Source organism: Musca autumnalis, unplaced genomic scaffold, assembly GCF_047663935.1.
Source record: "Musca autumnalis isolate F117 unplaced genomic scaffold, ASM4766393v1 scaffold_1, whole genome shotgun sequence".
NCBI classification, from domain to species: domain Eukaryota; kingdom Metazoa; phylum Arthropoda; class Insecta; order Diptera; family Muscidae; genus Musca; species Musca autumnalis.
Window position 1 is genome coordinate 329,508,684 of NW_027411644.1, and position 16,879 is coordinate 329,525,562.

At 36.1% G+C, this 16,879-nt stretch overlaps 1 protein-coding gene across 1 annotated transcript in view; it reads left to right on the plus strand.

The window, feature by feature from the left end:
* SIFaR (SIFamide receptor) overlaps positions 1-16,879 on the plus strand; it is a 129,917-nt gene that overhangs the window by 103,930 nt on the left and 9,108 nt on the right. The window contains exon 4 of the mRNA XM_073963371.1: positions 2,377-2,825. Within this exon, the coding sequence (XP_073819472.1) occupies positions 2,377-2,825 (449 nt within the window). The remainder of the gene's footprint in view (positions 1-2,376; positions 2,826-16,879) is intronic.

A 16,879-nucleotide genomic window follows, 5' to 3' on the forward strand; every position in this document is an offset into this window, starting at 1 on the left:
GGAAAGTTCAGTTTAGGACCAGCTCTCGAATCGTTTTAATTTTTGTTGTAACAACTTGTATTCACGGCCCCCCATACGGCGGTACAAGTTTCATCAGGGGCAAAACCATACATCCTGAGAAAATAGCCTGAAAGTTTCAAAAACCCCTATGACACCGTGTGTTGTGGTTGGAGCGTAAGATAATTCTTGAACGGATCTGCCGATTCTATCCAAAATATGGCCTTGATAATATTTTGTCCAAACATAGTTTATGTTCGAAGATAAGCTATACTGGTTCACTCCTTCACGTACCTCCCACACAAAAGTTCAAAAATGTTCGGAAAAATTGTGCGCACGATAACTCTTGAAGGGTAGGACCGATGTTGTCCATACTTTACGTATGCTAAGATATCTTCCAGGTTTAGGTTTGAATATGGACTTTATTTGCCCATTCCTTCGGGTACCTCCCACACAAAATTTCGGATAAGTTCACTTTAAGACCTGCTCTTGACTAACTTTGATTTCTGTTGAAGCAACTTGCAATCGCTGGCTCAGTTACAACGGTAAAAATTTGTCCATACTTCTTGGAAAACAGCCAGAAAGTTGTAAAAAACCGCTATGGCACCATATGTAGTAGCTGGAGTGCACAATAACTCTCGAACTGATAAACCGATTTGGTCCAAAATTTGGCCATCGTCATATTTTGTCCTTAGTTAAACTTCTAAAATGGCCTCAACATTTGTGTCTAAGTGCAGTTTAGGGTCTGTTCGGAGATCCTTTGCAAATTTATACCGATGATGTTTTTGTGGTCCTGTTTACAGCCATATATGTTTTCCGTGGACAAGTCCATGCTTCCTGGCATACTGGTCCAACGGGTGTACAATAACCCACTGAAATGACTAGTGGGCGCGATATCTATCGAAAAGATATGACTCTCAAAATGAGATCCACTTCCGTAATGCACTATGTCGGTCCATTCCCTCCCCCGCAAAAATTTTGAACTTTAATCCTAAACTTTTATCCTAATCCACATTTTTGTCGGCAAGTTCAAATGTCCAAAAAGCGCCACAATATTCTCAAGAGACCCTAAATACATTCGATCTGTCCGTAGATGAAAGTTCCAATTCACATATGCTGAGGGTATATCTCTGTCGGCAAAGCCGACTGATACTTTTTTACTTGTTTATAATATTTTTTTCTTAAAAGCAGAATTAAAACCGCGATAAATGTTGTCCGCAACAACCAAAAAATTGGCTCGCGAGCGGATTCGTACTGTCGAATTTTTTCTTAACCTATGTACCGAAAATTGTTGATGTAGCGCGAAAAGAAAAACTTAAATTTTTTTTGGAAATGGAATATGAAAGAATTGGCAACATTTCCCATATACCCTCGTCAGTCTCAAGGCTAACGGTACGAAAATAGCTTTCATTTTAGAATACGTTTAAACTAGGGTTTCTTCGTGACAATGTATCTATCTCGATTTGTTCGACATAGGCTTTCAGTATAGTTTAGGTCAAATAAATCGAAAGTGCATTATATTTTATCATCATATAAGGGTATAATCTGAACGCCTTTAAATATTAATTTATTGTCACATTTAACATAAAGAACAAGTAGACAAAAGTAACTCATTTGCAATGTAAATTTCCTAAGGTGAACTTCTCGTAAAAGTCTGTGCAACTGTTTTGTCCCATTATCTTCTAATGTGGAGTAGGCCACCTAATCTATGAGCACGACTTCTATGCTCATACATCATAGTTACCCTCAAATGATTTTAACCACATGTGACTTGTTTTTAAGCCGATTAAACATAAACAACATACATCACACAAACATACATATGTATCCATGTAAGTACGTGGCACCAAAGTTCTCGCGTATTGGATACGACTATTGAATATTGCTTCCACAAGTTGCTCTCTGTTGCGTTTATCTTTATCTCTAAGCTTTTTTGTGTTTAACGAAACAAGATCAAGTTCACCGAGCAAGCTGAAATGCCTTGACCATCGTTCTGACTTGAATGTGGGCCTGTCATTGCATTTTAACAAATTCATTAATAATTTCTATTTTATTGTTAATTTTTAATTCATTTTAATTTGAATATTTATAATATTACACCTGTGATTGATTATTGTGCATTTAATCTGAGATCAATTGAAAATAATGTCAAGTTCGGGAACATAGGCATGGCAAATTTTGGCGGGAAATATGTCATTTCATACTTTGTTAACATAAATCTCTTTAATCAGTCTCATATACTTGCAATCACGTACTTACATGCATTTGTTTTTCCATTCCATTATTCTTTCGCTTTTAATTAAAAAAAAAACTAAACAAAACATTACAATTCTAATCTGTCATCAATGTTTCTCTTTTTTGCTGACAATGTCATTGCAGATTCATTGCCATCTGGTGGCCTCTGCGACAATTGTCAAAAAGTCGTGCTCGCTTTATGATTTTGTGCATTTGGATTATTGCATTCGGCACCACCATACCGTGGGCACTCTACTTTGATTTAGTACCCGCTGCTGAAGCATTCCCAGCTGCTCCCGATATGTATCTGTGTCAGGAGGTCTGGCCACCCGGCACCAGTGGCAATTTGTATTTTCTCCTGGCCCATCTGATGGCCTGTTATGTTGTGCCCATGATTTTGATTACCTTGTGCTATGTTCTAATCTGGATTAAAGTGTCAACGCGCTCCATACCTGGCGATACCAAGGATGCACAAATGGATCGAATGCAGCAAAAGTCCAAAGTGAAGGTTATCAAAATGTTGGTGGCCGTGGTCATATTGTTTGTGTTATCCTGGTTGCCGCTCTATGTAATATTTGCTCGTATTAAATTTGGTAAGTACAACAACAACATCATAGCCAACGCAAAATTTGGTAAGTACACCACCGACATCATAGCCAACACAAATATCAAATCACACACACATACCCACTCACAGACAAACATCATTTTGTTTCATTGTTGTTCGTTCATTGGGATGTTTTTGTTGTTACTAGTCTGTGGCAACAACATAGACAAATGTTTGTGTTTACCCTCCCACCCCCACTTTAAAAAAAAACCTTATTTTCTCCAAGAGGATCTGAAGGTTGAGAAGAATTAATTCTTTTTGGTGTTGCAATGTAGTTGTCACCTTTCTACCCCGCCCCACTGCATTCCACCCGGTCACCTTGCACAAAATGTCTATCTCTTGAACTGCAAGTGCAACCACGAAAGTGTTTGTGTAATTGTTCGTACAGTTCGTAGTACTTTAGTCAAAGCCTAGCATAACCTTTGCCTAAGTCGTTGACGGCGCCACCCAAACAAACTCCCACTGGTACGACCTTCAAATGCACTCGAAAATTGGTGTCAGTTGTATTCAGTCTATGTAGCGAAATGCTATGTTGGCACGTACAACGACGAATGAACGAAAGAACGACCGAACGACAAACACAATATGCGTCCTCCATGAATGGGCCCACTTTAAAGAGAAACTTAAAGTAGTTTTCTCACATAGAGGACACAAAGGCTTAAAGCCAACGCATGCTATGGACAGACTAGGAGGTGTGCTGTTGTCCATTGTTATTGAAATGAAGGTAAATTGTTTCTGAACATTTGTATTAAAGAGAAGAGGAGAATTACAACAACAACAAAAACAGTTAATAAAATACAAAAAAAACTTCCCATCATAACCTATATTCGAAAAAATATTGTACATCGGGTATACAGGTGCAGTAATTTTGGAAGTCCGTATATAACGATACCGCTTGAAGAGTACGGTCGCTTACGTTACTAACTTTTAGCAAACATAAGTACCTGAAAACTTTAGTGACTTCACGCTATTATAATTTCGACGCCCCTTAGTCCATCTTAGAAATGAATAATGACACAAAAGCTCAAAAAATGTTACGGTGACCAACTAAAATTTCCATGGACTTCCCCATGAAAAAATATATTGTTCTAATCAGAATCACACGAACTACCTTCTATGTAAATTAAAAAAAAAACTCGAACTGCCCTTAATAGTCCAGTTAAAATAGACATTGAAATATCAAAAATTCCCACAAAGCTGAATTTTGGTGGAGAGCTAGGGTTTGTCATTAGAAGCAATGGCCGTCGATGCCAAGTGTGCAAAAAAGTTATTCGGGATCAAAAGTCAAATTTTAAGGTTTAGGTTTGCGGATTTTTTTTTTTTTTTTTTTTTTTTTTTTGAAAACGGCTGGTCTAATCAAAAAGTGACCCGAGTAAATATTGTAGACAGAAAAGTTATCTACATCATCGGTCTCTATATTTTTTCCCTAGAAGCAGCCACATCTGTAATCGTAAGCCCAACGGGAACGGCTCCAACTAAAACTCTCCGACTTTTTTTTTTTTTGAATTTTTGCCCGAAGGAAGGGTTAGGTGCGCTGATTACAGAAATGTATAATTTTCATGAACGGCGGATCCGGTTCGCCTGTTATTTCACCCGAAAGGCCAGATTTGAAAACCGGGTTAGACCTGGTTCTACTGAACCGATTACGGCAAACTGGTGTGGTTATTTTAACCGGTTCGCTTCACAATGTACTTACACGGCTTATTTTTTATTTGTCACTTAGATTGCGATATCTCGAAAACGGTAAGTTCTTTTTAAAAATCATGAAAATCATTTTTGTAGACAATTGTTAAATCTAAAACTCTTACTTTACTTTGCTAAGTACTACCGTTTTTGAGAAAAATCCAAATAAAACTGAATTAGACATACAAAAATGACCTTTGACCCAGAATAACTCTTTTTGCACACATGGGATAGATGGGGACTTTTAGAACATCGCTTCTATTGTTAAACCCTAGCTTTCCACCAAAATTCAGCTTTGTGGGAAATTTTGTTATTTCTCCCTTATACGCATGTCTATTTTGACTAGACTATTAAACTGTACTTAAGCGAAGTTTTGAACAGTTTTTGTGATGGAGGTACCGAAGGTGCTGTACCAAATATACATATGTACCTCTTGCAGTTTTATGTACGTTTGAGAGAAATATTACGATATGCAATGGTTGAGCCAATGGCAGTCCTTCCGATTATCATGAAAACCGTCCATTTAAAATGACCATCGTAGGATTTTTAGAGCTCTTGGACCTGTATGTGTGGAAGCATGGACTACGATTTTTAAAGTTTCTGTCAATTCCCAATTCGTCGACTACCCAATTCGTAAGTTATCGTGATAATATTGCATTTTAACTTGCTGAACTATCAGCGAAAAATTTTAAAAGTTTCTGTGCGAGGTACTCGATTCAGTAGTCCGTAGAGTTGTGCCAAATTAACTATGCATATGGAACTATCTAGTTCATTACATAATTTGTATGAACAAACTGCGTATACGCAATATCACACGGTAGATTTTAGGATGTTACTCATACGTTTTGGAACTAGTACAGTGAACTAGGAACTAGATTACCCAACTCTAGTGGGCCAATTTACTTCTAGTAATATTTTTTTTCAGACATAGATCAGGTTCGAATATGGACTATATAGAAGCAAATTTTGGACCAAATCGATTTTGTGTGGGAGGTACCTGAAAGATTGGACCGATTTGCCCCATCTTCGAACTTGATCTATGTTTTGATTCATTCCATTTAATTTGTCCGAGAGTTATCGTGTGCTCCACTCAGACAGACCTATTGACAGATAAGTCCAAATCGACTTCAAATTATCTGAAAGAAACATACTTCGGGTCTAAAATCATTATTTCGAATTGTGATATTTTTGGCGTTTTATGCCCTCCACCATATTAAGTGGGTTACACACGATCAGTTTTGACTGTCGGTTTTGCTCAAATAATCGGTTGCTTGCCAGTGAAACCATTTATCGATATTTCCGAAAAATCGGCAGTTAAAACTGATCGTGTGTACCCCGCTTTAAGTTTGTTTTTCCGTTTGTAACGCATTGAAATAATCATTTGCGACCCTATAAAGTATATATTCTTCAGGATAAAATTCTGAGGCGTTATAGCAATGTCCGTATGTTGTAATCACTCTAGAGTTAGCAATAATTGAGCTATATTTTTGCACAAGAGTGTTTTTTTGCCATATGTATTTCATGTTTGAAAATGGGCAGAATGGTCCCACGTTTTGGTATTTCCTCCATATAACGATACCTCCCATTTTTCGTTATTTTGAGGATTTGAGCTACAATTGTTAACCGAACTAGCTGTAATTTGACATTTAAGGTTCTTAGTGGTCATGAAACTTCTTTACTAAAATCGACAATATAGGTCCATGTTTTGATATAGCCCCAATATAACCTTCCGATTTTTAGGCTTTTTGCTACAATTTTTAACCAAACTATCTGTTTATTTACAAACCTTTTGCCTTTTTTATTTGCAAATAATAAGTAGGTATTTTATGTTTTCTAATTTCAAGTGTTTGGTTTTATTTTGTGTTATAATTCAATGTATGTGAGTGTGTGTATGTACAATGTATGTTGTTTTTAGATTTTGTTTCAAACAAAGGGTAAGTTATAATTAGTTTTTAATTTTAGACAAATTTTACAAAGTGCAATATTAGAAAAAATTTAGTGCAATTTTAATTTTAAGTAGCAAATTTTTAATTATTTATTTAATTTATTTTATTTGTACTTGTTTTTTTGTGTAATTCTCTGTTGTATTTAGTAACAATTTTTGTGTTTAAGTTTCACTTTTGGTGTTGTAAACGTAACAAAATGTAATTTTATTGGTTATTCTTGACTTGTAAACTTGAGTGTGGTGTATAACTTTCACAGCTGGGGGGAATCGCACGCTTTAATGATCACTGTCGGAATGAATTATCGCTGCTCTTTGTACGGCTTTTAATGTTGACAAATTCCAGGATTCATTGGAAGGAAAACAATAGGTTGATAGTTAGCGGCCGCAGTTTGTTTGTATATGTGTATATATGTAAAAATTTACATAGTGCGGACCGCTAATCAATTTTGAAGAAAATAACTTTACAGTGCTGCTCATAAGTATGGTCAGAGACCATACATTCTCCGCCCCCAAGACTCAGTGCTTAAATCATCCTTCTAGTTGACTGGCAGGTTGCGTATTGGTATGCTGCAATCTGGAAAAAAACGAGAAGCAGTACAATGTTCTTTTTTTTAAAAAAGGGGTCCGACTAATTAGTCGGAAAATAGCTTGACCACCTTCGTTATGGGTCGGCTGATGTTACCACCAGCAGTCTTTATGTCTACCACTCTTACGTTTTGGTCGATTCGCTGGTGGGTCTTTATAATTCGTCCTAACTTCCAATCAGTTGGAGCTGAACGTTCATCCTTAAGTACAATTAAATCACCCTCCTTAAGATTGTCTTGTTGATACTTCCATTTAGTACGTCGATGTAGCTCATGCAGATATTCAGTTTTCCATCTATTACAAAAATATTGGGAGATAATTTTCAAACGCTTCCACCTATTGACAATGCTAACATCTTGGTCTGAAACATCGGGTTCGGGAGGGGCTAAAATTGGTGTACCGATTAAGAAGTGACCTGGGGTCAGAGGCGATAAATCGCTAGGATCCTCACTAGCTGGACTTAAGGGTCTTGAATTAAGACAAGCTTCGATTTTTGACAAAATTGTGGAAAATTCTTCGAAGGTAAAAGTCATTTTTGGTATGCATTTCTTCAAATGTGTCTTGAAAGACTTCACGCCGGCCTCCCACAAACCGCCCATGTGTGGAGCGCCGGGTGGAATAAACTTCCAATCGAGATTTTGATGGGAATTTTGAACAATCGTTTTATTTTGTAATTCTTTCATGAACAAGAGTCTGTCTTTCTTTAGGACATCGACTGCTCCAACAAAATTAGTTCCGTTGTCGGAGTATACACAAGATGGGCATCCACGCCTACTAATAAATCTGGAGAATGCCGCTAGGAATGACTGAGTCGAGAGGTCACTAGTTGGTTCGAGGTGTATGGCTTTCGTAGCAAAGCATACGAAAAGGCAGACATATCCCTTTGTAATAAGACATGCTCTTCCCGTAAAATTTCGTATGCTGAAGGGTCCTGCAAAATCTACGCCCGTGTTGGTAAAGGGTCTAGATAGCAAAGTTCTTTCTGGCGGAAGTGAAGCCATAATTTGATTTTCTGTTCTCCGCTTATACAGAATGCAGACTCTACAATTCCGTATTGTCTTTTTGATCAAGGACTTGAGTCTGGGTATGCAAAAACCGGATCTCAAAACTCTCAACATCAATTGGTTCCCACCATGTAAAGTCACCTTGTGAGTGTGTTCGACTAGTAAAGTAGTAAATCTCGCATAGTGCGGAAGAATGATTGGGTGTCGTTCTTCGAAAGTGAGTGCTGGCGATTGAACCAGTCTACCATGAGCTCGCATAATACCCTTTGGATCTAAGTATGGGTTAAAAGATAGCAAAGGACTCTTTGGAGGAATTCTAGATCTTTTCTCTAATGCTTGAAACTCTTCTGGGAAAAAGAACCGTTGGGTGCGAATTATACTGGCACGTTTGCCGGCCTGAATTTCATCAGCAGTAAGTTCAACTTCAGAAGTTAGAGGGTTTTGTCTACAAACAAGGGTGTTTTTCCAAAATCTGAGTGCTTGCGCATAAGCTCTGTATACTCTTGTTAACGAAGATATGTTTCTCATGGGGTCTTTTTCCGTCATTTCTTCCATATTTAGCATCAGCACTTTCGATGTTTTTGCTTCCAGTGTAACTTCGCAAATTTCTTTCGATGGCCAACTATTTTTTGGTAATTTTAACCAATCTGGTCCAGTCCACCAGAGTTGGTAGTTACTAAGCTCGTTGGGTGAGCACCCACGACTAGCAATGTCCGCTGGGTTATCCTTAGAGTCAACGTGGGCCCAATTTTCTATTCCAACATTTTCTAAAATTTCAGATACACGGTTTCCCACAAACGTTGACCAGTGGCAAGGGGGTTTTCTCAGCCATGCGAGGACAATGGTTGAGTCTGTCCAAAAGTGAACGTTAAACTTTGAAATTTGAAGATTATTTAGTATCGATGATGACAATTTTGATAGCAGAACTGCTCCACAAAGTTCGAGCCTGGGAAGTGAAATTTTCTTAATTGGGGCAACTCTTGTTTTAGCAGTTAGTAAGGCTGTTTTTATTTCATTATTTGTGTCTCGGGTTCTGATGTATAATGCTGCTGTATATGCGCTCTCAGACGCGTCACAGAATCCGTGAATTTCCACGTCATTGTCTGGAGAGTAATTTATCCACCGTGGAATCTTTAAATGCTCAATGTCTCCGCTATTCTTAACAAAGTTCTGCCAGTTCATAAGAGTAATTGGCTTCAATATGTCATCCCAGTTAATCTTGTCCAACCAAATCTGCTGCATCACTAATTTGGCGACAACTACAATGGGAGCAAGCCACCCACATGGGTCAAATAGTTTGGCAATTGTCGATAGGACTTCTCTTTTTGTGTAAGATGTTTTAATTTCCATTGTGGGTGGTGTGAATGAGAAAAAATCACCAGAAATATTCCATTTTATTCCAAGAGTCTTTGTGGAGGCATCATCGGAAATGTCGAGTGAATTAACTGGATTTAGTTGTTCTTTGGACAGATCCTTTATTATTTTTGGGTCGTTAGCTGTCCATTTCATAAGCTCAAAACCAGCCGATTCCATGGCAGCCTTTAATTCTTTGCGAGATTTAATAGTATCTTCTATTGAATGACCTCCTGCTAGAACGTCGTCAACGTATAAGTTTTCCAAAATAACTTTCGAGGCAATTGGGTATGTGTCTTTTGTATCTTCAGCTAATTGTATAAGTGTTCTAAGTGCCAAGAAGGGTGCGCAGTTTACGCCAAAGGTAACCGTTTGTAATTCGTAATCCTCTATGGGATCAGACGGAGATTTCCTGAATAATATTCTTTGAAATTTTGTTTGAGTAGGATCCAATAATATCTGCCGGTACATCTTGGTAACATCGGCATTATAAACGTATCGGAAAAATCTCCACTTTAATACTTGCAACACGATATCTTGCTGTAAAACTGGACCAGCGTACAAGTTATCATTCAGACTTCTTTTATTTGAAGTGGGACATGATGCATTGAAAACTACACGCAATTTTGAAGTAATCTTTTCGGGTCTAATTACTGCATGGTGCGGTAGATAGTAATTTGGAGTCTTGGAGATATCATTTGGAGAAATTTTTCTCATGTGTCCCAGCTCAAGATATTCAAGAATTGTACTATCATATAATTCCTTAATTTCTGGGGTCTTCATGAGCTTTCTTTCCATCCGATAAAATTGAGCTAGAGCAATATTTCTTGAGTCTCCAAGTTCTTCGCATTTTTTAAAGGGGAGGGTCACTATGTATCGTCCTTCCGTGTTCCTTTTAGTAGTCTCCAAGTAGTTTTGCTCACAAAATGCATCTTCATCTGATCTCAAAACCTGTTTTGGGGTATCCTCCACCTCCCAAAAACGTGTTAAAATTTTCTCAATTGATATGGTATTGCAAAGTGATATTTGTCTCTTCTTTTGAGCTTCATCCTTCAAGGGTCCGCCAATTATCCATCCAAAAACTGTTTTTTGGGCCAAAAGGGATCCAATTGACTTCATAGGTGCTCCAATTGTAAATATAAGGGGTCCTATGTCCATCCCTATTAGGAGATCAACTGGTTGGCTGACGTAAAATTTCGGGTCTGCTAATTCCAAGTTCGTAGCATCGCGCATTTGTGTTTTTTCTAAAGTATATGGCGGTAAATTCGAAGGCAAAGATTTCAAAACAGGGGCCCAAACTTCCAGTTTAAAATTTGGGTCTAGCTTAGATCGTAGTTTAAAAACGCATGCTTTAGCAGAAGTTTCCGAAATGAGTTGATTTATTCCAGTAACATGAACAAGATTTCGTTTTGTTGGCAAATTTAAACGATTTTTTAACTTCTCAGTAATGAATGTAGATTGTGATCCTGAGTCAATTATCGCACGAGCATCGTAATAATGACCATTAGCCTCAATTTGTACTATGGCTGTGAAAAGTAAAGTGTCTCCGGGATGTTGATCTCTATTTCCACCATCCTGGAGAGTCAAAGTTGTAATATTTTCTGGTTCTTGGTTTGTTGTGGACTGTATAAGTGTCGTAAGAGCTGCAGCACTGGTACTAGGTCGTGCTTCCTCTTGAACTGTAGTTTGTATTGCAGACAGGGTCTCCTTTCCCTTGTGTAACAAAGTATGGTGTTTCAAATTACAAGTTCTGCATCCAAAGCGACTTTTGCATTCTTTCACGCCGTGATTCGTAGATAAGCAATTATAGCAGAGATGTGAGATTTTTACAACATGAATCCGGTCATTCACATTTTTAGCCAGAAACTGTGGGCAATCTCGTATGAAATGAGTGGCTTTGCAAATTTGACACGAATTTTGATATTGTGTCTTGAGCTGCTGAGAAGCATTTGCATTTAATGTACCCTTCGAACTCTGAGCCTTCTGATTTATATTAGTTTGAAAGCTGCTTGCGAACTTCATTTTCTTCGAATTATCCTGTCTGTATGGAGTTAATTGGTTTTGCTTTGAAAAACTTGGCCTTATGTTTCCGACAGATTCCAAAGTTTTGAATTTGTGAGTCAAAAAGTTATTGAAATCGTTCCACGTTGGTAGAGTCTTACAATCTTCAAGGGTATTTTCGAATTCTTCTAAAAATGTTCTTGGAAGTTTGCTGGAACAAACATATGTTAATATTGGGTCCCATCCTGAAACTTCGACCTTTAGAGTTTCCAGAGTTTGAATGCAGCTATTCACTGTTCGCTGTGACTTCTGAATGCTGTGACTTGAGTCGGAAGTAACATTTGGTAAATTGAATAAAATTTTCAGTTGCTCGTTCACCTGCATCCTCTTATTTTCATATCTGTCTGTTAAAATCTTCCAAGCTAGCTCAAAACCGTCATTTGTAAGAGGAACATGGCTTATTAATTCTCTTGCTTCACCAGAAGTCTTCTGGGTCAAATGAAAATATTTCTCCACATTACTCAACTTTGAGCCTCTAATGTAGATTGCTGTAAATAAATCACGGAAACTGGGCCAAGAATTATAACCTCCTTTAAAAACGTCTGTGTCACATGCTGGTAATCTTGAAATTGCTGTTGAATCGTTTTGCTTCTGCGCCATCAGGGTCTCTCGTTTTATTTTCTCCTCTGATTCCTTCTGCTTTAGCGTCTGAATTTGTCCATTGACTGCTGCAATCGCCTTTTTATAAATATCAATAGCCTCTAAGTAATGTTTCCTCAGCTGGTTTTTATCGATTGGTTTTTGTCCCTCTTCTGGCTCATAATCGCGGCATTCCACATAAGCTTTCTTTACTTGGTCGTAAAAAGAGTTAAGTTCCACTCGTGATGCCTCCAGGGTATGTATGTCGTCATCAGTGTTAGCAATGCTTAAAATTGAAACGTAATCCTGCAAGTCATTAACGCAGTTTGCAAATTTTGAGCACTTAGCTTTATCCATCCTTATGGTAATGAGGGTCAGACTTTAGAACAAATTTTTGTTTTACAAAGGTTTGACAAAGTTGCCCTTTACGAGGACAAAATATTATTTTTATTGGGTCTTTAAACCAAATCAAGAATTTTGTCTTTGCAAAATCTTTGTTGTTACTTCCCAAATAAATTGACTTGACGACAAAAGGATCTAATTTTATGGAGACCCGAGGAGTCGACAGCAAATTAAAGTATTTGATAACAAATATTTCCAAACGAAATGCCAGGAAATGAGTCAAAAAGTTGGATAATAAAACAGCTGGTAATTATTTAGTTGAGTAAGAAATCTTATAAAAATGCTTTTCCACAAAAGATATTATGCAAATTCAAGAAACTATAGCAAAAAGAATCATAAACAGAAAAATTCCAATCCAAAAAATGTTCGACTAGAAAAGGTGTGTTGGGTTACACAGAAGAAATTATAATTTTCAAAGAGTCGTGTACCAAAGTACTATAAAATCACTTAATTCCTTCGTTAGGAGGATTTTATAATTTGTTAAAGCTCAAAAAACAGTATAATGTAGAGTCGAAACCAGACAATAATCAAATCAGAAAATGTTAAGAATCCCAGCAAAATGTTGCAATCGCGACCAAATTTTTGAGTCGGTAGAAAAATTTCAGCAAAAAATTTAAAAAACTCCAATTATTTCCAACAGAGAATGATTTGGGTCAAATGTTTCAGCAAGGTATGAAATAAATTTTAGTTTTCAAAGAAAAATATTTTAGCAAAATGTTGTAAAAAAATCACAGTAAAATGTTTCAGCAAAAGAATTCAAAAAAGATGAAAATATTTTGTATCAAGAACAAAAACTTCCATCAGCAAGAATTCAAAAAGTGTTCAAAAATTTTCAAAGATTTTGTATAAGTTCAGAAATTTTCATAAAGTTGTGTAAATTTGGGTTAAGTGTTTTCAAAGACATGTATAGAAAAATGTTTAAGTATATTTTTAAGGTTAGTTAACCTCAAAGTATTTCAGCGCTTGTCCACCAAACGCGTCTATTTCCTTGATTCGTGTTTTATTTGCGCCAAATTGTTCCAAAAATTCTCAAAAAAAACCGCCAAATTTTTCCAAATATTCCCAAAATTGATGTATTGGGATGCTAATATGGCGATTATTTACAAATGTTTAACAATGTTCAAAAGTGTCTGTGTCTCTATGTAACAAATGTTGTAGGGTTATGTATGAGTCTTTAATAAACGGCGATTCTTTTCCAAAAAATTCCCACAAAAATATATGTAAAAATTGCAAGGTTATGGTTGTTAAACTATGACGCCAAAAGGTTGCGCCAAAGTTTGCATATAAACGCTATGTATGTATGTATTGTAGTTGTTATGTAAAATATTCTCCAAAATGTCTGCTAAGTTCATGTAAATTGTTGTGTCACAGTTATGACGCCACAAGACTGCGCCAAAATCGCAATAGAACGCTTGTTGTGTACAAAGAGAATATTCCCACAAAATGAGATAGCAAGATTTAAAAAAAGTAATTTCCAAAAAATCAATAATTTCAAAGAGAATTGATTTGTAAAGTGTATGTGAGAATATGTAAATATTTTTCTCAATATGACTTCAAAAAATGTTTTATGTAAAAAAGTTTTATTATGGCGGGTCAAATTTACAAAGGTCCCACTGTAAACGGACAGATACTGAGATTAAGAAGAGAGGAAAGAGAGTATATTTCTTTCCAAATGTTCCAATTTTTCCAGTAAAATTATCTCCCTTTAAAAACACACTAGTAATTTCCCAATTCTTGGAAGAAATTTCCAAATCTTCCAAATATTCAAGGAGAGAAATCGAGAGTCGTTTATGTATGTGTAAAAGTGTGGACGTATTTGTGTATTCCCACGAGCAAAAAAAGGGTCAACATCAGTCCTTGATCCCAGAAATCTGTTGAATTCGGGTCAATGTGTCAAAGGGTGCCAAATTGTGTGTAAAAATAGCGCTTTTATCATATAAAGGTACAGTGTCGGTGTCAAATTTCGCCGCACCCTGTAATCCTTTCTCGATTTCACGCTTCAAAATACAAAAAAACTCATTCGTACTCACTTTGCACTCTATTTGTATAGTTGGGAGTGTGTGTGTCTGTTTACCCTTGTAGTGTCCAGAGATGTCTTCTTCTTCCTGTATGTTGGCGCTTGTTGTTGTTGTTGTTTTGTAATTTTTGTTATTCCGCCCGTACCGCTTATATTTTGTTAAAATTGTATTTTGTTGTTGTTGTATTTATTTTAATTTCAAAAATAACACTTTTATAATTTACTGTTTATTGTTCTTTTGTTCCACTGTATTTGTTCACAAATTTGTATTTGTTGTTGTTCAATAATTTTATGTTAGTTGTAATATTTTTGGCAATTTAATTTATGAATATTAAATTTTTTGCCACAAATTCGACAAAATATGCTTTGAGCCACTGTACACAATTATATTTTTTGTCGTTTTTAAATCAGCGTTTTCGTGTCTGTCTTTCACACACTTTTTGTTGTTGTTGTTTCTAAATGCACTTTTCACTGTTCTATGTTCAACCACTTGTTGTTGTGTTTTTATTTTTTGGCGGCACTCTCACTGGAATTTTTTGTATTTTCTTTTTGATTTTTTAAACGTTCACTGTCTTCTCTTTTTTCCAGTATATGTTTTTTGTTGCTTTTTTATATTTTTGTAGCACTTTTCTGTTTTTAATATTTGTATTTTTTCCACTTTTTTTTTTAATTTGTTAAATGTCACTGAGTATTTACTTCTATTTGTTATCGTTTATTTCTTTCACTGTTCAACTGTTATGTTCACTGTAATGAACCACCCGTTCAAGTTCACTTTTTTAATGAATTTAATTTATTTCACTAATTATAATTTTTTTATTTTGTAGTTTTTTATCTCACAAAACACTTTCGCAATTTTTAAAATTATTTATAAAAAACACAATCTGGCTCGCAATGGACCAAATGTTTATTTACAAACCTTTTGCCTTTTTTATTTGCAAATAATAAGTAGGTATTTTATGTTTTCTAATTTCAAGTGTTTGGTTTTATTTTGTGTTATAATTCAATGTATGTGAGTGTGTGTATGTACAATGTATGTTGTTTTTAGATTTTGTTTCAAACAAAGGGTAAGTTATAATTAGTTTTTAATTTTAGACAAATTTTACAAAGTGCAATATTAGAAAAAATTTAGTGCAATTTTAATTTTAAGTAGCAAATTTTTAATTATTTATTTAATTTATTTTATTTGTACTTGTTTTTTTGTGTAATTCTCTGTTGTATTTAGTAACAATTTTTGTGTTTAAGTTTCACTTTTGGTGTTGTAAACGTAACAAAATGTAATTTTATTGGTTATTCTTGACTTGTAAACTTGAGTGTGGTGTATAACTTTCACAGCTGGGGGGAATCGCACGCTTTAATGATCACTGTCGGAATGAATTATCGCTGCTCTTTGTACGGCTTTTAATGTTGACAAATTCCAGGATTCATTGGAAGGAAAACAATAGGTTGATAGTTAGCGGCCGCAGTTTGTTTGTATATGTGTATATATGTAAAAATTTACATAGTGCGGACCGCTAATCAATTTTGAAGAAAATAACTTTACAGTGCTGCTCATAAGTATGGTCAGAGACCATACACTATCTGTAATTTAACATTTTAAGTTCTCAGTGGGCACGAAACTTCTTCACTACATATTGTCAGCATAGGTCCATGTGTTTATATAGCCCCAATATAACAATACTTCCTGATTTTGGGTATTTTGAGGATTTTATTTAGAATTTTTAACAAATCTAACTGTAATTTGACATTTAAAGTTCTCAGTGGTCACGAAACTTCTTCACTAAAAATAGTCAACATAGGTCCATCTTTTGATGTAGCCCCCATATAACCGTACCTCCCGATTTTCGGTATTTTGAGGATTTTAGCTACAAGTTTTTAACCAAACTAGCTGTATTTTGACATTTGAGGTTCTCAGTGGTCACAACACTTCTCCACCAAAAATGTGCATGTTGTGGTGCAACCCCCATATAACTGTACCTCCCGATTTTTGGTACATTGAGCATTTTAGCTTCATTTTTATACCCTCAGCATTTATGCTAACGAGAGTATATACACTTTCATACTGGCAAAATGTGCCTCATCGAAATAATGGTTTTAGACCCCAAGTATGTTTGGACGAAATGTGTTTCAGACAATTTGGAGTCGATTTAGCCATGTCCGTCCGTCTGTCTGTCTGTACGTCTGTCTGGCTGGTGCGCACGATAACTCTCGAACGGATCAACCGATTCGGTCCAAAATTTGAATGTCGTAATATTTTGTCCAAACTTAGTTTAAGTTCGGAGATGGGTTATATCGGTCCACTCCTTCCGGTACCTCCCCACAAAACTGCGGAAATGTTCGGAAAATGTGTGTGCACGATAACTCTTGAAGGGAGTAACCGATTTGGTCCCTACATTGCACATGGTGAAATTTCT